Here is a 23315-nt window from a genome sequence, read left to right as displayed (position 1 = left end):
CAGGTCCTAAGACCCCCCCCCCCACTGATTGTTCAAACCATAGGCAGAAGAACTTAAAACATGTCCCAAATAACTGGTTTTCTTAAAATCATGTATTTAGGGCTGAAAAACATTTTTGCTGTTGAGTTTCATTAAAAATGTTGTATTGTTTGGCATTTACAGGATGTTTGTTTCCACCTTTGAGGTGGTCTAGGTCATAAACAGAGAGGAGCTTAAAAACGACAGATAGAAGTATCACACACTCTCCTGTCAGACCGAGCTCACTGATGGATTCTCAGTTAGCCCATTCTGAAGCCAGCAATAGACAACACAGAGGCTACAGAAGATAAATGGTGCAAAAGTTTTAATGAACACCAATTGCAAAAATAATTTTACTCCCAAATACATGTATTTAAAGGGTTATTCCCATCGAATAGATCCTATCCCAATATGTAGTAGGCATAATAATAATAGCAGCAAATACCTCAACTTAGAAATGTAGTATAGTTCTCCTGATATAGCCTAGTCTCTTACCTCATGCGCAGGGCATTGCAACTTAGGTATCTATGGTTACGTCTATGAGCAACTAACTGTCACTGTATGTGTGACAGTAACCATGAATACCTAAGCTGCAATGCCCTGCACATGAGGTTAGAAACATGGTTATATCAGGAGAACTATACTACATTTCTAATTGAAGATATTTGCCATTATTATTATTATTATTATTATTATTATGCCTACTATATATTGGGAGAGGATCTTGGAGATGGAAATATCCCTTTAAGTAAAAAAAAAAATCTCCAAAAGTACACGCCTTTAACTTATGTTCAAATTGAGTGTATGGGCGCAATAGAAAGTCTATGGGTCGGTGCATCTCTTTGCTCCGCTTTAAATGGTTAATCATTGGAACGCAGGCAAAGTAGAGTATGGATTCCATAGACTTTCTGTTGCGTTTGCTGCCCTGCCTCATGCCCTAATGGACTGCGGGCTGGTACAACGTAAAGGATAGAGATACACTGGGTGATAAGTTTCAATGCGGTCCCTAGAGGAAACCATTACTGTATGAGATGATGTAGGACCCGACAGAACTGAGGAAAGAAACCAATAATGAGGACAACGATAATCATCATAAGCTCAGAAATTGAAAGCTGATCATTTCAGACACTGGGACTGATTATAAGCAAGAACATGAGATTTCATATCAATATACTGTTCTTTGTCCAAATTACGGGGAAGGAGAGGAGAGTAATCTCTGCAATTCTTAGCGAAGAAAAAGAAAAATAAGTGAAAACAACAAAAAAACCATAATGGCGCTAGATTCCAGAGATTGTAGATGTGCAGGGTAAATAATGGAGCTCCACTGTCCCAAATCATAAAAGATGATACAGAATCTTCTCAGCACAGAAAATTGGCCTCTGGAGCAGTCGCCCTCCATGCCGCGCTGCTTACCTGTTTTTTGCACTTGAATTATTTTGCTGTAGACCGCATCCGACGTCTCTATTAGCGTCCGGCTGGCCTGTATGAACTGAAGGGAACAGTACAGTCAGGAATGGCAGGCCTTAGCAGAGACTGGCATTTTATTACTGGAAAGAAAAAGTGATAAACAAAAATATGGCAATGGAAATAAAAACAAAATGTAAAAAATATATAATAACCTATTCGTTTTGACCCCTACAGTTTAGTTATTATTATTATTATTATTATTATATTTTATTTAGATTTGGTTTCACAATAAAAGATCTCTGGGGAATATTGCAAGTCACTTACAGCCCCACTATGCTGAGCAGATGTCCGGCAATAGAGCACTGTCCATGAGTCTAAGGGGTACTTTAAATGCTGCGACATCGCTAGCAATTGCTAGCGATGTCGAGCGCGATAGCACCCTCCCCCGTCGTTCGTGCGACATTTGGTGCTCGCTGCCGTAGCGAACATTATTAGTAATGGGGGGTGGTCTTATAAACCTTCCCCATTACTAATCTAGGGCTTAGTGGCAGCTATGAGTTGTCATTAACCCCTCATTACCCTGACCGCCACCGTACCAAGGTAATCGGGATGAGCCGGGTAAAGTTCCAGAATTGTCGCATCTAATGGATGCGACAATCCTGGGTGGCTGCAGGCTGCTATTTTTAAGCTGGGGACACCCAATAACCATGGGTCTCCTCAGCCTGAGAATACCAGCCCATAGGTGTCTGGTTTATCATGGCTCGGTATCAAATTTGGGGGGAAAACGCAAGCTGTTTTTTGTTTTTTTGTTTTTTTTAATGTATTTAAATAATTAAAAAAAAAACGTATGTGGTCCCTCCTATTTTGATACACAACCAAGAAAAGCATATAGCTGGGGGCTGCAGTCTTTAGCCATATGATTTATCTGTGCTGGGTATCAATATGGGGAGGACCCTACACCAATTTTATTTCTTTATATTTACTCAAATATAGACATGCAAACAGTGTCTGTGATTTAAAGCAGTCAGCCACTCTGTCACATAGGGTCGGGGACACGTCTGACTGCAAATAGAGATGCTGGGGCTGCTGGTGGGCGGGGGAAACAGTGAATATGTATGGGTTAATGAGGGCCCTGGAAGTAGCATTAGAGTCATGCAGGAGGCTGGTAAGTATAACGTGCTTGCTCTAATTCCCCTATCCCTTCTACAACCATTTTAAAGTTGCGGATTCTGGTCCACAGACTTATGGGACTAGCGTCCGGGCAGATATCCAGGATCAATTCCGGGCCGGATCCAGGTTTTTTTTTTTTGTTATAAAACAAAACCTGGTTGGACCCGTCGATCCTGGATATCGGCGGGTCCACCCACCACTAGTATCTGGCTGTATCTGTCAGCTGGAGACTCAACTTGCTCTTGCACCTATACCAGAAACATCCCCTCCGACACTAAGTAATGGATGTGGCACCATGGTATATCAATATTTTGTCGTCTTTGTGGTTCGCCATTTTATAGAGACCTTGGAGTTTACCACTATCAGAACATGGCTTGCAGAAATCCATGCACATGCTGAAGAACTAGCCACTTTCAGACGCATGAAACTGATTTTCAATCAGTTGACAGAATGCCACAAGTGCTCTAATCTACAAAGCAAAGATATAAAAGAATCCAGAGCACTAGACATTCTAGGAAACAAGTTGCTTTTGATAATAAAACATTTAGTGCAAAGAAGCCCAACCACAATCTGTGCTGTACCCAGCAGATGATTGCTTCACTGAGCCCACACTGAACGTGGCATTGGGTCAGCCATTGTGAAGTCATGACTACTGATCATCACTGAATGAATGGTAAAAGTGACAAGAATAGATGTAAATCCCACGCAGCCCGCCTTCTATTTTTATACATCCGTCTATACAATGTATAGACTCTATCCACAGTGCTGACAATACGTGACCCTCAGCTCTGCGAGTACTGTGGGTGCGTCGAGTTCTCATTGCTTCTCGCTGACTCAGAGTCCCTGCACACATAGGTACTGTACGACCTTCAATACAATCTGTCTGAAGAAAATGGTGTGACATACGAGAGACGGCAGTATAAAGTTAATGAATGATGAGAAAACATCAGGGCCTTATATATTCTAAGTAAAGTGTCATAGAGATGAACCTCGGATCCATAATCCTTATGATGGCTGGAGAGGTTAAATTGTAAGACTTCTGTTAGACTAAAATAACCCATACACGTTAGATTAAAGCTCCCCTAACCTTCGACTGTAGGGCCATCTTAGGTCTAAATTCTTCTGAATGGGATAAAACACTTTCCAGAAACCGGGGAGAAAGTGAGTATCTAATAAAGTCTACTGTAATGAGGATAGATATAGGTAGCTTAGGGAATTCGCTAATAAGAGTTGGGATATAAGGAGAGGTTACATACTTTAATATATTGTATTGGAATTTTCTGTGTTCTACCAACACAAAGTAACAAGAATTTGTGAAGTGTAAAGGAAACAATACATGGTTTTCTAAATATTTCAAATCTGAAAATTAAATTGTCATATCATTGTATTCAGCCCCCTGTAGTCCGATATTCCTAAATAAAATCCTGAATGATCAATTGCCTCCACAAGTCACATAGTTGGGAATCTGAGTCCACCTGAGTGTAATTTGTTCTCAAAATAACTACTGTTCTGTGAAGGCCTCAGAGGTTTGTTTGAGAACATTAGGGATAAAACAACATTATGAAAATCTAGGAGCAAAACAGATAGGTCAGGGATAAAATTGTGGAAAAAGTAAAAGCAGGGTTAGGTTATAAAAATAAAAAATATAGCCCAAGCTCTGAAAATCTCACAAAGCAATGTTCAATTGATCATCCAAAAGTGTAAGGAGCATGGCACAACTGCAAACCTTCCAAGACATGGGTGTCTACCAAAACTGATATCCCAAGTAGGGGAGCACTAATTAGAGAAGCAGCCAAGAGGCCCCTGTTAACTCTGGAGGAGCTGCAGAGAATAACAGCTAAGGTAGGAAAATTTGTCAACAGGAAAATTGTTACGTCTATATTCCACAAATCTGGCCTCTGGTCAGATGAGACTGAAGTAGAATTTTGTAGCTAACTCTATGTGTGTTGAAAAACTAACACTGCATGTCATCCTGAAAACACCATCCCCACCGTCAAACATGGTGGCAACATCATGCTGGAGGGACTGCCATTCTTCAGAAGGGACATAGAACAGGACAAGACAGTCCATAAAAAGGGCACTTTTTTGCCATCTACGTAAAAAAAATGAAAGCCGTCCGTAAGTTTATTGAAGCTGAAGAAACTTATGCAGATTATTTTGCCAGTAATTATCATTTTACAGTTCACTGTGGATGCAGCTGATAAATTCATATCAGAATTATGAGCAGTAGACAAATAGCACTTATAATCTTAATGATATATTATGATTTTCCTATTTGTTCTTAAAAAATATTTTTTTTTATAAAAACTGTCCAGAGAAAATAAAAAGGCAAGTTGGCAACCCTGACAGGGAAAGCTGGTCATAGTTGATGGAGAGATGGATGGAGCTAAATACAGAGTAATCTTGGAGGAAAACCTATTAGGGACTGCAAAACACTTAAGACTGGGGCATAGGTTCATCTTCCAGCAGGACAACGACTCTAAATATACTGCCAGAGTTACAATGGATGGTTTAGATCAAAGCATATTCATGTGTTTGAATGGCCCAGTTACAGTCCAGACCGAAATCCCATTGACAATCTATGGAGGTCCTCAAAGTTCAGACCTAAATCACATTGCGAATCTGTGGAAACACATGAAAATTGCTGTTCACAAACATTGTCCATCCAATCTCACTGAGCTAGAGTTATTTTGCAAAGAAGAATAGGCAAATAGAGACATACCCCAAAAGACTTGCAGCAGTGACTGCAGCAAAAGGTGACCCTACAAAAGTATTGTCTCAGGCAAGCGGAATACAAATTCACCTCACAATTTTTAGATTTTTAAAATCTTTAGATAAACATGCATCATTGCCTTTACACTTCACAAATATTTGCTACTTTCTGTTGGTATATCACAAAAAATTCAATTAAATACATTAGAGTTTTTGGATGTAACGTGAAAAAAATTTTGAAAAATTCATGGGGTAGGAATACTTTTTCAAGGCATTGTATTTATTTGCACTCACCATGCAGAACACATGCTCAACGGAGTTCAGATTGTGTATCGGGGGTCAGAACAGATAGCTGTCAGATGGAAAAGCTTTTATGTGACCACTATCAAAGGTGTATGGGCAACTAAATGCCTCATGTACATAACAACCTCCACGTTTTAACAATGTGTACGGGACCCTGCTGAATTTCTGATTTCATAGGAAATTCAGAAGCACGCTCCGCTGTGAATGCAGTATAATCAAGGGATGCTCCCTCAATCTCTTATATGGTGTCATACAGAGGCATCATATGGCAGCACAGAAAGTGCCCATGGCTTTGTAGTTCATTGCATCACGGACTCTGTGTGCCTCTATATAGTCCTGACCACATGGCAGATGTTGTAGACATCTCCCATTATGAAAGATGAAATATATATACGACAAATGCCAGCCATGCAGCTTTAAGAATTGTCCGCCTTTGGGAATCGTGCATCCTGCATAACAGAAGTTACACATCTGCCTATATTAATATATTCTTATTCTAACCTTTACCTTTGTCTCCACGTTTGCACACTTACCGCTTCATATGAGGTGAAAACTTTTTTTAAGAGATCAGGCACTGGTCCATGCGCCTCGAGGAGTGGATACTGGGAGCGAAGGTTGAGGGTCACAGTGAGAGGACTATCGCTGTTGAGAAGCCACGCAGACAGAGTGAGTATGCACTGCTTCATGTTTGCCGCTGGTGTCAGGCCACAAAGTTCTTTAAAAGATACTAACGCGTTCTGAAACCAAGACAGGTGAAATGAAGGTAGAATAAGTAGTTAACAATGAACCAACAACATGGAGCAATTTTATCTTTGATTTCCATATAAATGTATCTCAGTCACTTGGGTGAATGGAGATTTTGATTATAGAAGTTACTAAATCAAAAGATGTTGTCTTGCACCGTTCACTTCCACAATGGAGGTAAGCGGTGGCAGTAACGTTACAAACCCAGACGACGTGTGCATAATTCTTCAAGTAATGTGTCTTTGTATTTTTCATTAGAATATATGGTGCATGCGTCTTGGCAGGTATATGGGAACGTTGTGTCATCAGTACTGGTCACCTCCACCCCCAAAATGAGCGATGCCCAACAACCCCTTAAATCTTGCACTCAGATATGATGAAATTAATATATCATAGAAAAAGTAATCTTCCTGATAAAGTTGACCAGTATCCAGGTTTCACTTTCTGAGAGCTTTTAGCTATATTCCAAATTTCTGCTATGTGTATAAGGTCAGTATTTTCTCTGGGATTTTTTTTTTCAATACACGACACTCAATGTTTTCACGACCCCCATACACATGAGATACCTGTAGACTGTTGGCTATCCCTCCCGACTTTCCCACACACAGGAATACTAGGCTCGTCCGAGAGCTCCTGTGTTTGCTATGAGATCCGCTACTAGACTCTTATGGTGTCGACTTATATCAAGGAGAACAGAAGACTCAGCAGATAAAATTCTGCAGGAAGGATCCTTCACCCTTAGGCTAGGTTCGCACACTGCGTCTTTTTGACGCTGCGTTTTTGGCCGCTAAAATCGCACAAAAACGCACCTGCGTCGAAAAAACGCATGCGTTTTTGCCGCGATTTGGTGCGTTTTTGGCTGCGTTTTGCTGCATTTTTGATCTCTGCGTTTTGCTGCGTTTTTCCAAAGCATTGCATGGGGGGAAAACGCAGAAAAACGCAGGAAAGAACTGACATGTCCATTATTTTTTTTTAACTCAAAAACGCAGGTAAAAAAAACAGATGTGTGCGGACAGCAAAAAATGAAAACTCATAGACTTTGCTGGGGAAGCAAAGTCCTGCAGTTTTCAGGCCAAAAACGACCCGAAAAACGCGCAAAAACGCCACGAAAAACGCACTGTGCGCACATAGCCTTACTTTACTTGTAGGGGAGAGAGTCGGGATGTTGCATCCACATTAGACTGTCTGCCGATCCTTCTAATTTAGGAGGGTTTGGTCGATTTTAATGTGTATGAGGGCCTTTAGGCTCTGGTGCCTCAACTTTAAGGGGGCTGAGAAAATTAGATATGACCCTCTCCATCAGCCACTAATTACAGTATTTGATACAAAGTAAAGAGGAGACATTTTGACTGTTTACTGGTCAAGATCTGAAATTCTGGACCACCCACCTCTAATTGACCACTACTATCTAATCAGTGGCGGTCTGACCTCTGGGAACCCCAATGATCCTGAGAATGGAAAGGATGCATTGCTGGTGTAAGTCTTCACTGCATATTGGTCATCGGATGCCCGGCTGTACAGAGAACTGCAATGTGGCCTCATTTAAGTGAATAGGACTATCTGCACAGTCAACCTTGTATGGAACAATTGAGAGATACAATCTGATTTACCGATGTCCCTTAGAATAACCTGGCTGCTGCAGGAAAGGTTACCTTAGGACAGGCTTGGATTTCACTAGCCGAATAAGCCAGTGTTAGCATGTTTTAATTACAGAACAGTATTTCAGAAAACTCTGTTTTAGACTCACAGGGAGCACAGCAAGATGTTAATACCCATTCGACTTATGTTTAATTAAAAGGTTGGAGAGGAGAAATGGAAAAGTAGCACAAGGAGAATACAAGAATATAGTGCTGAAAACATGTTTGAAAGGATAATTCTATTGTGATGTACAAAGAGCCATGAAAGTCCTAATTTTACTCATAAAAGAGGTGATAATAGCTTTGTAAATGAAATAAAAGGATGCAAGCAGGTTACCTGAACGTTTTCACGAAGATCTGTAGCTTCTCGTACAGCCTGAGTGGCCGTCCTGAATACTTCATCTATGGCTTTGATGCCAGTAGTCTTTGTTGAAGTATATTCACGGACCTTTTTTCCTTTGCGCACCGAGAGTCCCCTCTTATGGGCCTTTCCACCACCTCGCCGATTTGTAATTGCAATGTGTACAAACAGAGTGGTGTTCTGAAGGAATTCTCCAGTCAGGGACTGTAATGGGACGTGTCTAAAGCCAGTCTGCAAACACTCAAAAGGTATAGTATATTGGGCTATGAACTCATCTCCTATATAGTCATCGTCAAGGACCACAAACCTCAGAATTGCCAACTCAGGAAGATTTATGTGAAATTCAAAGCTTTCATCAAATATGGGATTATCTCCATTTTGGGTTACAGTCTTTGTTCGATGTTCTGCACAGTCAGCAGGTATTCCATGTATCTCGACATATACATATGGCTCCACTACATCTCCTTTGGCTCCTGACCCTTTGGGTTTTGGAAGGTTCTGGCCACTAATAATTTTGAGATGGAGAAGTTGTGCTGAGACACCAGGTAAGGAATCCTTTGCATTTGCACTAAAATACGATACTTCTTCCCTCATTATTGAGGGACGTAGGACATAGCCACAGTTTCCATTCTGGCGGAACCATCCAATATTGAGATCCATCATAAGTCCTGGGGTTTGGAAGTTCATGGCCACAATCTGACAACCACATTTCCAAAAATCTTGGGGATTCATATTGCTAGAATCTATTCTCATTGAGCTTGGGTAGACCCGTGAAAGGAATTTTTTGTTATATTTCACAAATTCTTCAGGATACTCATTGGCAAAACGACTGGCAGTGACTTCATTGAAAGAGCATACTTGCCAGTATTTCTGGCTCCTTTTGGAAGTTTCAAAGTCCTTAAACCTAACAGACTGGCACAAGTTAACTTGGTCTGAAAGTTCTTTACAAAGGCGCAACCTTCTAGAACCAGTTCCATTGACATGTTCTCTGCCATCATGTCCCAATCTCCTAGCTATCTCCATTCCTTCATCTTCATCAGTTACATCTCCCTCGGAATCAGAGTTATCTGAAGGTAGCTTTTTACCTTTTAATAAAATTTTTCCTTTCAGATGTTCTGGAGAAGGCATGTAGTTTTCATCAATACAAGGTGACTCATTGTAAAGTTTGTCCCCGAGGATCTTCTTCAAGCACTGTGCCATGATGCGCTGTTGTCGAACAGAGCAATGAACTACTAAGCAAAGAATTAAAGGGTATTCTGATGCCTCAAATGCATACTTGTCTATGACACTTACAACACTACGAAAAGCCACCTGTGATACCACAGATAATCCAAGGTATATAAGAGGCTCATTGTCAGGGCCATCCCAGACAACAAGTTCAATGCTGCGGCATCCCAACTTAAGGGCATGTATATACCCACTTATGTCTGACGTGCCCCAGTAATGGTCTTCCATTTGGCATGCACTATGAGCAGAATTGATGTAGTAGTGAGATAATGGTCTTGTCATGTCTTGACAAACAACTTTATGGTGAGGATCAAATATATTACAGTCTGAAGAAAGGAGATAGCGGGTGAAACCATCAATTGTAAGGTAACCCCTTTCACGTCCTTCTTTGGAGGGTTCATATTTATGGATGATTTCGAGTGACGTATTCTCGTTTACTTCTTCCATGCCTTGTTCAACCTCCATAAAGATCATAAGATCTTTTAAGTCCAAATACTCTTTATTGCTAGAAAATTGCACTAGTAAAAAGAAGACCTCTGGCCGGGTACACAGTTCACAGTAAGCTTCTACAAACACATCACAAGTAATATTGCCACCAAATTTTTCACTGACTTTCTGCAGTTCCTTAAACTTTAATTCCACTGTTGAGGTCTTCATACCTGGGTTAAGCCCCTTGATGAGCTGAATGGCTCTGGACAAAGGAATCTGTCCTCCTTTTTCTATATCTGCTATCTCAAAAAGAGAGGAGATCCACAGAGTCCTCGAACTTGTTTGATTGGCTCCTAGGACATCTGGAGTGTGCTTTCCGTAAGAAACCAAATACCTGAGTCCCATTACCCAAGTATTGACAATATCAGCACTGCTGGCAACAAGATCTAAAGATTCATAGTTATCCCCATAAATTATAGAAAAGGCACATTCTTCTGGAAACTGGTCGCTCAAGCCATTACTTCGCAAAACTGGAGTTTTCTTTCCAACCCGAACTTCACGAATTGATTTGATCTCCAGCTTGGCTTTCTCCGAATCTTTTTTGGAAGGCTCCCATCGCAAGAAACGCATATCTGGATCTAACAGGAAAAATCGATTGTACATCCTGGAGTTGGAACGCACTTTCTTCATTTCACACCCTTCCAACATAAAGGAGATGCAAGCTGCGGTGCTGTTGATTTTGCGGTTGTTGGGCATTGTGCTGAATGATACAGTCTTCTTCTGCTTTTGACGAGATCCATCCTAGAAAGAAAAGAATTAAGAAATGTATTAAAGAAAATATGTCATCAGAAAATCCAAAATTGTGTCAAACAATTTTTTAAAATAAAACATATTTTTCCCCTTTACCTGGTCTAAGAATCTCATAATAGAAGCTTAATTCCTTGTACTCTATAGATCACATTTCAGTAGTCATCGCATTATCATCACAGGCAGGAATACAATGAAAGGTAACACCCATATACAGATGGCATAGGATCCCCCATTCACATAAGATGTTACAGTTCCCGTTCCTCCCTACCTGCACAATTACCTCTGCATGCCTGGAATAACTCTCCCATTAAAGTCAATGAACATCTCCAGACAAATGTTCCCTACTCTAGATGCTAGCTTAGGCGAGGTGGTCATTCTTAAAGGGAATTGGCCAGCAAGTTTTTTCTATTTAAGCTGGAGCCAGCATGTTGCAAGGGTTAACACAGGAAATTCAAGGATGCCTGTCTTGTCAAAGTCCAATCTGTTGTTGATTTGCTATTTTTGATTAAGCAGCAGGACAACTATCATTGCTGACTACTTCACTCTTTTTTGTGTTGTTCCAATACACACAAAAGGAAATAAACGTATATTGTAATATTATATACATATATATATATATATATATATACTGTATAATATTTTATGTATATATATATATATATATATATATATATATAAAACTGTGGCAAAAATTAGGGAAAAGCTACAAAATCTTCAGTTTTCTGATTTTTCTGTTTATAGGTATATTTTTGAGTGAAATGTAAATTGTTCTTTTATTCTATAAACTACTGACAACATGTCTCCGAATTTCCAAGCAATACATTTTGTATTTATTTTCTGAAAATGAGAAATGGTCAAAATAACAAAGGAAATGCATTACTTTCAGACCTCAAATAATGCACAGAAAACAAGTTCATAATCATTTAGAAACAACATTACTAATAATGTTGTTAATGGAAGAGTTCAGAAATCAATATTTTGTGGAATAACCATGATTTTTATCACAGCTTTCATGCGTCTTGGCATGCTTTCCACCAGTCACACTGCTTTTGGGTGACCTTATGCCACTCCGTTTGCAAAAATGTAAGCAGTTCTTCTTTGTTTGATGGTTTGTAACTATCCATCTTCCTCTTGATTACATTCCAGAGGTTTTCAATGGGGTTCAGGTCTGGAGATTGGGCTGGCCATGACAGGGTTTTGATGTGGTGATCCTTCATCCACACATTGATTGACCTAGCTGTGTGGCATGGCGCATTGTCCTGCTGGAAAAAAAAAACAGCCCTCAGAGTTGGGGAACATTGCCTGAGCAGAAGGAGGCAACTGTTTTTCCAGGATAACCTTGTATGCGGCTTGATTCATACGTCCTTCGCAAAGTTTAATCTGCCCAATTTCAGCCTTGCTAAAGCAACCCCAGGTCATCACCGATCCTCCACTAAATTTTACAGCACGGGTGCAAGACACTGTGGCTTGTACGCCTCTCCAGGTCTCCGTCTAACCAATAGATGACTAGGTGTTGGGCAAAGCTGAAAATTAGACTCATCAGAGATTACTTTACTCTAGAAATTGGGCAGATTAAACTTTGTGAAGGACGTATGAATCAAGCCGCATACAAGGTTATCCTGGAAAAACAGTTGCTTACTTCTTCTCAGGCAATGTTCCCCAACTCTGAGGACTGGTTTTTCCAGCAGGACAATGCACCATGCCACACAGCTAGGTCAATCAATGTGTGGATGAAGGACCACCACATCAAAACCCTGTCATGGACAGCCCAATCTCCAGACCCGAACCACACTATGACAGAACGAATGGTGTTGTTCAAAAGTGCCACTCATCCCACAAAAATAAGCCCTCATATGGCTATATAGAAGTTATGGCTCTTGGAAGAAGAGGAGGAAAAAAACAAAAGCGCAAAAATGGAAAATCGCAAGTCATGAAAGGGTGAAATAGTTAAAAAACAATTTAGGTGACACCTTCTCTTTGAAGACCAAGTGATCATAACATAATGCCAGCCATGCACATTTAGAGTCAGAGGATTTGGACTATGTTCAGACTGTTGTAACGTGGCTCTGAGATTAAACCAAATTTACTGCCAAGAACAGGATTGGAGTCTGCAACGTATAAACAGGAAGGCTGTTCCTAAAGCGGCCTTTGGGCATTTTTATTGCTGCTTTACTTATGTTGTAATTTACCATAGCTAGCACATTTTTCCCGTTCAGTTTTCGGGCTTCTTTTTTTCCCGGCTCCTCAATCTGCATATATATATATAAATATAGGGTCATTCCGTGTCAAGTGGACCAGTGGTCCCCACTCGACGTTCTCCGATTTTGCTGAAAATGTATAAGGATGTACATGTATGTTTGAAAAGAGGTTCTGTAAATTTTTAGGGCCAGATCTCAAATATATTGGGCACTGTTGACCTTTCACTGGAGCCCCCCCCCCAAGCCTGCGGCTTCAGCTAAGAGGATTTTGCAAACTTTGGCACATAGCCATTAGAGTTCTATACTGGCTATGATGCTGAAATTTGGCATACTAGCTCAACTTTTGCTGCTAAACGCGATAAAATTATTACCGGCTATGACAAAACAATATTTCGGCCGCAATTTTGTGTCAAAGTAGCTTGCAAAACGCCTCGCATAAAATTTATGCCAAACTTTGCCCATATATAACTCAAGACCAAAAATCAATAGGAACTGGTGCTTTACCCTGTACAACAAACATCTTCATGACTTTGCATTGCTGCAATATCACGGTCAAAGCATATGTATTTGTGGAAATATTCACACCCACATATGATGAAAAACTTAAAAACACCGAATTTTACCTATTTTTAGGTCACATTTCCCAAAAAAGGGTACCCCTAAAATATATTAATTCTGTTATCATTTGAAAGAGCACATTTTTCTCTACAAGGATCATTGGGGGTTTTTTGGAGTCTCTCCATTTAAGAAAAGAAAAATGCCACTGAACTTGGTGTTATGTATGCACGTAATGCATTGATTTTGTGTTTGATTTTCAGATTCTTATCACATGTTACAGAGTTGTATTGTTGCTAGCAATGTCTATTATAATCAAAAACCTATAAACCTATTGACTATTGTTACATTTTAATGCATATATTATTTATTTTTTAGTGATGGAGAATGAAATTGATGACAAAAAGATTCGCATTTCAAGGGTGTGAAATGAGCCTTCATCTTTCATTGCCCATGTAGATGGATCTGTCAGATCAGAAATGCCTTTTGTGCCAATTGCAAACCTCCAGCCAGGGCAATACATTGCCTGCATTTACGATAGGAACTGGTGGATTGGAAATATTTCTGAAATTTCAGTCGACGACCATGATGCATTAATACATTTTATGCATCCTCATGGAGCAGCTAGCTTCTTTCACTGGCCTGTGAGAAATGATACATGCTGGATTCCCGAGCAGTCGATCATTGCAATAATTCCAGCACCAGCTGCACCAGCAATGGGCCGACAATACAGCTTCTCTGAACCCATTATGTTGCAAATTCAGCAACAATTCCAGACCACTTAGACTGAACATTATGGCTTGGGAACCAACAAAAGATACCCAATATTAGGCTTGGGATCCTAGGCAAAGACACCCACCCTCAGGCTTTGGAACCTGCGATAAAGAGACCACCCGCGACTTGCCTTGCACGGCTATCGGCCATGGCTCCTAGGCGATGGGGCTGTCAATTCTCGCAAGACAGCATTATTACAATTCTTAATAGGATTATAATACCAATTCTTAGGGAATTGGTTGTGGTATAACCACCATGGACCAACGCAAGGGTTTGAATAGTGCAGTTAGCATTCATTGCGTATTAATAAATAACACCATGTTCAGTGGCATTTTTATTTTCTTAAATGGAGAGACTCCAAAAAAAAACCCAATGATCCTTGTAGAGAAAAATGTGCTCTTTCAAATGATAACAGAATTAATATATTTTAGGGGTACCCTTTTTGGGAAATGTGACCTAAAAATAGGTAAAATTCGGTGTTTTTAAGTTTTTCATCATATGTGGGTGTGAATATTTCCACAAATACATATGCTTTGACCGTGATATTGCAGCAATGCAAAGTCATGAAGATGTTTGTTGTACAGGGTAAAGCACCAGTTACTATTGGTTTTTGGTCTTGAGTTATATATGGGCAAAGTTTTGCATAAATTTTATGCGAGGCGTTTTGCAAGCTACTTTGACACAAAATTGCGGCCGAAATATTGTTTTGTCATAGCCGGTAATAATTTTATCGCGTTTAGCAGCAAAAGTTGAGCTAGTATGCCAAATTTCAGCATCATAGCCAGTATAGAACTCTAATGGCTATGTGCCAAAGTTTGCAAAATCCTCTTAGCTGAAGCCGCAGCCTTGGGGGGGCCTCCAGTGAAAGGTCAACAGTGCCCAATATATTTGAGATCTGGCCCTAAAAATTTACAGAACCTCTTTTCAAACATACATGTACATCCTTATACATTTTCAGCAAAATCGGAGAACGTCGAGTGGGGCCGATTTTTAAAACTGGTCCACTTGACATGGAATGACCCTATATACAGTGCCTACAAGTAGTATTCAACCCCCTGCAGATTTAGCAGGTTTACACATTCGGAATTAACTTGGCATTGTGACATTTGGACTGTAGATCAGCCTGGAAGTGTGAAATGCACTGCAGCAAAAAAGAATGTTATTTCTTTATTTTTTATTTTTTTTTAAATGGTGAAAAGTTTATTCAGAGGGTCATTTATTATTCAACCCCTCAAACCACTAGAATTCTGTTTGGTTCCCCTAAAGTATTAAGAAGTATTTCAGGCACAAAGAACAATGAGCTTCACATGTTTGGATTAATTATCTCTTTTTCCAGCCTTTTCTGACTAATTAAGACCCTCCCCAAACTTGTGAACAGCACTCATACTTGGTCAACATGGGAAAGACAAAGGAGCATTCCAAGGCCATCAGAGACAAGATCGTGGAGGGTCACAAGGCTGGCAAGGGGTACAAAACCCTTTCCAAGGAGTTGGGCCTACCTGTCTCCACTGTTGGGAGCATCATCCGGAAGTGGAAGGCTTATGGAACTACTGCTAGCCTTCCACGTCCTGGACAGCCTTTGACAGTTTCCACCCGTGCCGAAGCCAGGCTTGTCCGAAGAGTCAAGGCTAACCCAAGGACAACAAGGAAGGAGCTACAGGAAGATCTCATGGCAGTGGGGACATTGGTTTCAGTCAATACCATAAGTAACGTACTCCACCGCAATGGTCTCCGTTGCAGACGAGCCCGTAAGGTACCTTTACTTTCAAAGCGTCATGTCAAGGCTCGTCTACAGTTTGCTCATGATCACTTGGAGGACTCTGAGACAGACTGGTTCAAGGTTCTCTGGTCTGATGAGACCAAGATCGAGATCTTTGGTGCCAACCACACACGTGACGTTTGGAGACTGGATGGCACTGCATACGACCCCAAGAATACCATCCCTACAGTCAAGCATGGTGGTGGCAGCATCATGCTGTGGGGCTGTTTCTCAGCCAAGGGGCCTGGCCATCTGGTCCGCATTCATGGGAAGATGGATAGCACGGCCTACCTGGAGATTTTGGCCAAAAACCTTCGCTCCTCCATCAAGGATCTTAAGATGGGTCGTCATTTCATCTTCCAACAAGACAACGACCCAAAGCACACAGCCAAGAAAACCAAGGTAAAAAATCAAGGTGTTGCAGTGGCCTAGTCAGTCTCCTGACCTTAACCCAATTGAAAACTTGTGGAAGGAGCTCAAGATTAAAGTCCACATGAGACACCCAAAGAACCTAGATAACTTGGAGGAGAAGATCTGCATGGAGGAGTGGGCCAAGATAACTCCAGAGACCTGTGCCGGCCTGATTATTAGCTGTAATTGCAAACAAGGGTTATTCCACAAAATATTAAACCTAGGGGTTGAATAATAATTGACCCACACTTTTATGTTGAAAATGTATTAAAATTTAACTGAGCAACATAACTTGTTGGTTTGTAAGATTTATGCATCTGTTAATAAATCCTGCTCTTGTTTGAAGTTTGCAGGCTCTAACTTATTTGCATCTTATCAAACCTGCTAAATCTGCAGGGGGTTGAATACTACTTGTAGGCACTGTATACACATACATTTGCATGCAGTTTTTAAAGTTACACAGACTCTATCGTTAACAAATGGATAATCAGCGCCTTTGTAATATTTTTTTTAATCTTTTATGGCTTCCCCAAAGCAAACAAACTCCTGTTGCCTGAGCTTTAGTATTCCAAGTGTATAATAGGGTTGTATTTCAACGCCTTTGGGTTTGTATGGCTCATTACTGCCTTAATACTGCAGCCCATCTAAGCACACCCAATACAGAGAGCAGGTATCCAAATGAAGATCAGACTATTTGGATATTGAGGTGTTAATGAGCATTTATTATTCATGACCAAGTCTGTCTGCCCTGGTTATTATCATAATCCATAGAGGGAATAGAAATGACGGCAGATTATACAATTATATCTACATATAAAGAAAAGTAAAGGAGCTCTTCACTAGCTTAATAAAAAATACATACCGTATATATATATTCTCACATCCTGGACCTATTGGATGCAATTGTTAAGGCTGCAGCCGATCAGTGGATGCTATTTGCCTGCAGGTAGGGTGATAAAGCTTACTTTCTACACTACGGCAATAAAAGGGAATCTGTCACCTAATCTGAGAGCAGCATAACGTAGGGATAGAGATCCTGATTCCAGTGATGTCACTTACTGGGCTGCTTAGTGTAGTTTTGATAAAATCACGGTTTAATCAGCAGTAGATTATCATTAGAGGACTACTTGATCTGCTGCCAGATAGTCCAGCATATTCATGAGCTCTGTATTAGGGTACGCTCACACGAGCGTGAAAATCGGACGAGTGCAATGCGAGAAATTCTCGCATTGCACTCTGACCAATGTTAGGCAATGAGGTTGAGCTGTTGGTCAGCTTTTCTCACATCCAGATTCTGGATGCGAGAAAAGCGGCAGCATGCTGCGTTTTGCTGCTACCGCCGTATCTCTCGCACCCATTCAAGTGAATGGATGCGAGAGATACATCGGACTGCACTCGGATGTTATCCCAGTGCAGTGCGATCTACGCACAGGCTGACAGTGGAGGAGATGGGGGGATTAACCCCTCCCTCTCCTCCGCAGCGCCTGCACTCAGCTTCACAGCTGTGACCCGATCGCAAGATCGGGTTACAGTCGCATGACACCCGGCTCACGCTCGCAGCAGAGCCTGAGCCGGGGGACATTAGCATATCGCATCCGATGCTCTCGCATCGGATGCCATACGCTCGTGTGAGTCCAGCCTAACTACGAGATCTGCAGCAGAGAAAACATTGATTTTATCAAAATGACAGCAAACAGCTCAGTAAGTGACACATTGCTGGAATCAGGATCTCTGTCTCTATATTATGCTGCTCTTAGATGAGGGAGCCAAAACCTGGTGACAGATTCAATTTAATAAGGGCAGTGTTGAACTGGGATGACAAGGGCCCACCATTAACATGGACTCTGGGGACCCACTGCATTACATTACTCTCATTCAGGAATATACCTATATCTCCATGCAAGAATGCTTTGGGTAGTTTGGTAAATGAATGATGAGATGTTGCCTTTCTCTGTACGTAAAGAATCAAATGTATTGTGCCAAGCACTGTTCATATGGGTGGTGGGGCCCACCAGGGGATTCACCTGTTCCCCTGTGGGCCAGTGCGAGCCTGAATAAGGGGTTGTCCAGTATAGGGCAATCCCTGTAAAGATGTAATATTGGATAACCAGCAAACCGTCGCCAATGCCAGACAATGTTTCAATCCAATTATAAGGGTAGTTATATCATGTGTTTTCAGGAGCAACCACTCCCTTGCTCCGGGGGAGGGGGTGTCGTTCATTCCCGATGATTGACATTTTGGACCAGCTGCATTGTTACAAAGCCTGAATGCTATGCTCTCCGGTGCCACAGGTAGACGCATCCTGGACTCTGCAGCATCAGAGGAGTGCAGTAACAATGAGGCAATTCGGCCATATTCAAAGCATTTACAAGCTCCATAGCAAACTACCTGTAAGTGCTGCACTCCTTGCCTACCAGCTACTACTGATAGACTGCAAAGGTGGCTAGGTACCAAGGCAACAAGTAATAAACCCATTTCAGAATGTATGTGGGGTCACCCCTTAAATGCATATTTCTAGCACTTGGTTTGGGCTTCTCCAGTTATTCTCTTCCTATCTATCTATATATACACACACATTTATATTATGTTCACAGATACACACGTATACACAAATATATACACACACATACATATATACACACACACATTAATATATATATTATATATATATATACATACACACACACATTTTATATATACGGTACATATATGTGTGTATATATATATATATGTATATCATACACACACACACACACACACACTATATACTGTATACATACACACATTATATACTGCATATATACACACACAGACACACATTATATATACACACAGATTTATATTATGTTCACATACAGTTTGAAATGACAAGCCTGTCTTTTATTCTGTGCTGTTGTAACGTGTCTTAATACTTTAGGCTAAATCTCCACTTCAAGGCTAGCTACTCTATACTTAAGAAATCAGAGAAGGAGATCGCATGAGTCATCACTAGAACAGGCTAACTGAATTAAGTGACTGTTTTCCCCCCAAGAAGACAGAATTGATAGAATTATGAAGGACAAGGATTTGGATAGTTAATCTCTTGAAGCAATAAAGTAACATTCTCATTTAAATCTTCGCTGTCGACATTTACCCCAAATTCCAAGAATAACTTTATATGAAAAAAAGTAAAGGCTTTAGCATATACAAGTATGTAGCACAGCGTTGAAAGTGATACCCCTTTCTGAAGGGGGGGACCCACAACACTGTGGGTTTCTTTCCACTTAATCCCGCCGTAGCCGTGACGTGCATCTCTAGCACCCCCCCCGTGGGCCTCATTAAATCCCACAGATTAAGCAGAACTAATGAGCCCGTTTACAGCGAGATAAGCAGAGATTTCTACCTAATGATCCAGCACTGGAACAAACAGCCAGTCTGCTCCGAGATTTTATACCCATTAACCCACTGATGGCACAGCGAGGGGGTCCACAACCAGGGCAAAGCACGGCAATCCACGCAGGATTTCCTATTATAAATGATTTGCTAACGTGAGGACGCCGCCGTTGTGCCATTAACACAAGACCACAACTTACAGATCAACAGGAAAGGAATGTCAAGATTCTGCTTTACCAAATGAATATGATTTTTACTTCTCTCCCATAATAAATCCCAGATCCTCTCAACGCTCATTGCAAAATACGAGGGACCCTCAAATGATCACGATCTAAATAGAGATTTCCACTATGCCGCACGTATAGCAGGCACACATGCAAGTGGCCTCCGTCAATTATTTCTCCTTGACTCCCATCCAGAAAAAAAGCTATAAACTCATCCCTTTCATGGCCCCTGGAGCTTTGCAATATGGCCACCCATCCTGCTTCCCCAAGTCTTCTAAAAAAAACATATCTATTATCCATGTCTAAGGAGTACTTTGCACACTATGATATCGCAGGTGCGATGTCGGTGGGGTAAAATCGAAAGTGACGCACATTCGGCATCGCAGGTGATATCGTAGTGTGTAAATCTTTTTTTATACGATTAACGAACGCAAAAGCGTTGTAATCGTATCATCGGTGTAGTGACATTTTCATAATTTCGCTGCAGCGACGGTACGATGTTGTGTGCTGCCACAGGAACGAGGAACATCGCTGTGTGAGAAGCCGCAGGAGCGAGGAACATCAGCGTACCTGCATCCTGCGGCTCATGCCGGCTATGTGGAAGGACGGAGGTGGGCGGGATGTTTACGTCCCGCTCATCTCCGCCCCTCCGCTTCTATTGGATGGCCGGCCGTGTGACGTCGCTGTGACGCTCCACGACCCGCCCCCTTAGAAAGGAGGTGGGTCGCTGGCCAAAGCGACGTCGCAGGGCAGGTGAGTGCATGTGAAGCTGCCGTAACGATAATGTTCGCTACGGCAGATATCGCTGCTGCGAAGGGGGCGGGGACTATCACGCTCGGCATCGCTGCCATCGGCTTGCGATGTCGTAGTGTGCAAAGTACCCCTAAGAATTGGGTCATATACAACCTATTATAGACTTTAGTCAGATCAGTAGATCCTTCACACACCAATAAGGATTCGATTTGGGACCAACTGGTTAAAAATTGGTCTGAAAATAAAAATTACAGCCCAAGAGGTTATACACATGGCACTTTGAATGGTAATTAAGACCCTGGGGCTTCTCTGGTACAAACATATGCCCCCACTGTAACAAAACTCAACTTTCGGGTCTGAAGTACAGATGTCACACCAGAACCACCTGCTGATACAGACAATCAGCACCAGATGGTTACAAAAGGCTGTCTGACAGCAACCTATGAGCCCCCCAAACCATTGTTTCAAAGTCCATTAAACCTGCCGATATCGATGGGATCAACCAATTATCTAATGTGTATGAGGGCCTTTGCGCTCCCCAGAGAAGAACTGGGTATTCCAAATGCTAGCATTCACTTTGTTTGTTGCCCCTTGAAATAAGCCCCCCCGAAAGCTGTACGGCTCATTTCTCCTCATTGAAAACTCATGGACACTCGGCCGAGCTCAAAGTTCATGTGTTTTGGGGAATCGAAAGAGAGTTGTCAACAGAACAAGCTTGTTTAGCTGTCACCTATATAAGGTATGTAGGGATCCCACACACCTTATATAGGTGATAGCTAACAAACTTGACATAAAGAAAGTTTTCTATTTTAGCTGTATCACTGCTTAAAAGGGTTGTCCGGCCTTACAAGTCTGCAGTCACTCTATGTGACTTCTATATGGGGAGATAAGGTATGCACACCAGTTACTATGTAAGGGGAATACATGTAATAGCAGAAACTGCTGTGTGAATACTGACTTGAAAAATCCAATAGCTATATGTAAGAGTGAAAATGTGAAAAATGGAATCTGCATTACTGCCATGAACATATGAATCAAGAGAAATTTAGCTACTGAATTGATCAATGCAATAGATCCCCAACACTACGCCAAAGTATTTCTCTACGTTGGGGTCCCTAGCTTGTGTGTGTCCTCTCATGCAGTTAAAAAACTTACCGTGTATGGGAAGCTGAGACCCAGGCTATTTATGCGCATGATATGGATTGGCAATAGGTGTGGTTGGGGAGGGTTCACAAACGAAAAAATACTAACAAATAAGGAATAACGTTTGGAACACCATTCTAAGTCTGAACTGGGTGCAAAAACCTAAAAAAACATCACTATGGGGAGATAAGGTATGCACACCAGTGACTATGCAAGGGGAATACATGAAATAGCAGAAACTGCTGTGTGAATACTGACTTGAAAAATCCAATAGCTACATGTAAGAGTGAAAATGTGAAAAATGGAATCTGCATTACTGCCATGAATATATGAATAAAGAGAAATTTAGCTACTGAATTGATCAATGCAATAGAGCCCCAACACTACGCCAAAGTATTTCTCTACGTTGGGGTCCCTAGCTTGTGCGTGTCCTCTCATAAGGACACACCTTATTTGTTAGTAGTTTTTCGTTTGTGAACCCTCCCCAACCACACCTATTGCCAATCCATATCATACGCATAAATAGCCTGGGTCTCAGCTTCCCATACACGGTAAGTTTTTTTAACTGCATGAGAGGACACACACAAGCTAGGGACCCCAACGTAGAGAAATACTTTGGCGTAGTGTTGGGGCTCTATTGCATTGATCAATTCAGTAGCTAAATTTCTCTTGATTCATATGTTCATGGCAGTAATACAGATTCCATTTTTCACATATTCACTCTTGCATATAGCTATTGGATTTTTCAAGTCAGTATTCACACAGCAGTTTCTGCTATTTCATGTATTCCCCTTACATAGTCACTGGTGTGCATACCTTATCTCCCCATAGTGATGTTTTTTTAGGTTTTTGCACCCAGTTCAGACTTAGCATGGTGTTCCAAACGTTATTCCTTATTTCTATGTGACTTCTGACTTGTTAATCCTCACATTGCGCACGCTGCACGCTGTTAGGATTCTCCGGTGTCGCCACTGGGAGCAGCAGGTGCTTGTCCACAAGTATGTAATTTGCATACTAGATGAATGCAACCTCGTTCAATGCAAGTGCATAGAGTGATAAAGTCTAGTAGGAATGTGGTCGGAAGCATGAAAATCACATACATGCAGTCACATGATCACGCGTTGCGGCACCAGAGAATCCTCACAGTGTGCCACGTGCGCGATGTGAGGATTCATAAGTATCACAGAGTGACTGTATGGTTGTAGCCAAAACCAGGGAAACCCTTTAATCATCTAAAAAGAATATTTCATGTAGTCTAAAAGTAAAAAAAACAACATTACTCCAGAAACCCTTCTTCTCACCTCTTT

At 41.3% G+C, this 23315-nt stretch overlaps 1 protein-coding gene across 1 annotated transcript in view; it reads right to left on the bottom strand.

The window, feature by feature from the left end:
- The window catches only part of LOC142311510 (inactive phospholipase C-like protein 2), a 142397-nt gene that overhangs the window by 60411 nt on the left and 58671 nt on the right, over positions 1-23315 (bottom strand). Inside the window, exons 2-4 of the mRNA XM_075350013.1 lie at positions 8329-10809; positions 6144-6347; positions 1432-1507 (exon numbers count right to left, since the gene is read on the bottom strand). Coding sequence (XP_075206128.1) covers positions 1432-1507; positions 6144-6347; positions 8329-10809 — 2761 coding nt within the window. The remainder of the gene's footprint in view (positions 1-1431; positions 1508-6143; positions 6348-8328; positions 10810-23315) is intronic.

The sequence above is a fragment of the Anomaloglossus baeobatrachus genome, chromosome 5 (genome assembly GCF_048569485.1).
Source record: "Anomaloglossus baeobatrachus isolate aAnoBae1 chromosome 5, aAnoBae1.hap1, whole genome shotgun sequence".
NCBI classification, from domain to species: Eukaryota; Metazoa; Chordata; class Amphibia; order Anura; family Aromobatidae; genus Anomaloglossus; species Anomaloglossus baeobatrachus.
Note: the sequence above shows the minus strand (reverse complement) of the source record. Positions and strands in the feature narration are given on the sequence as shown.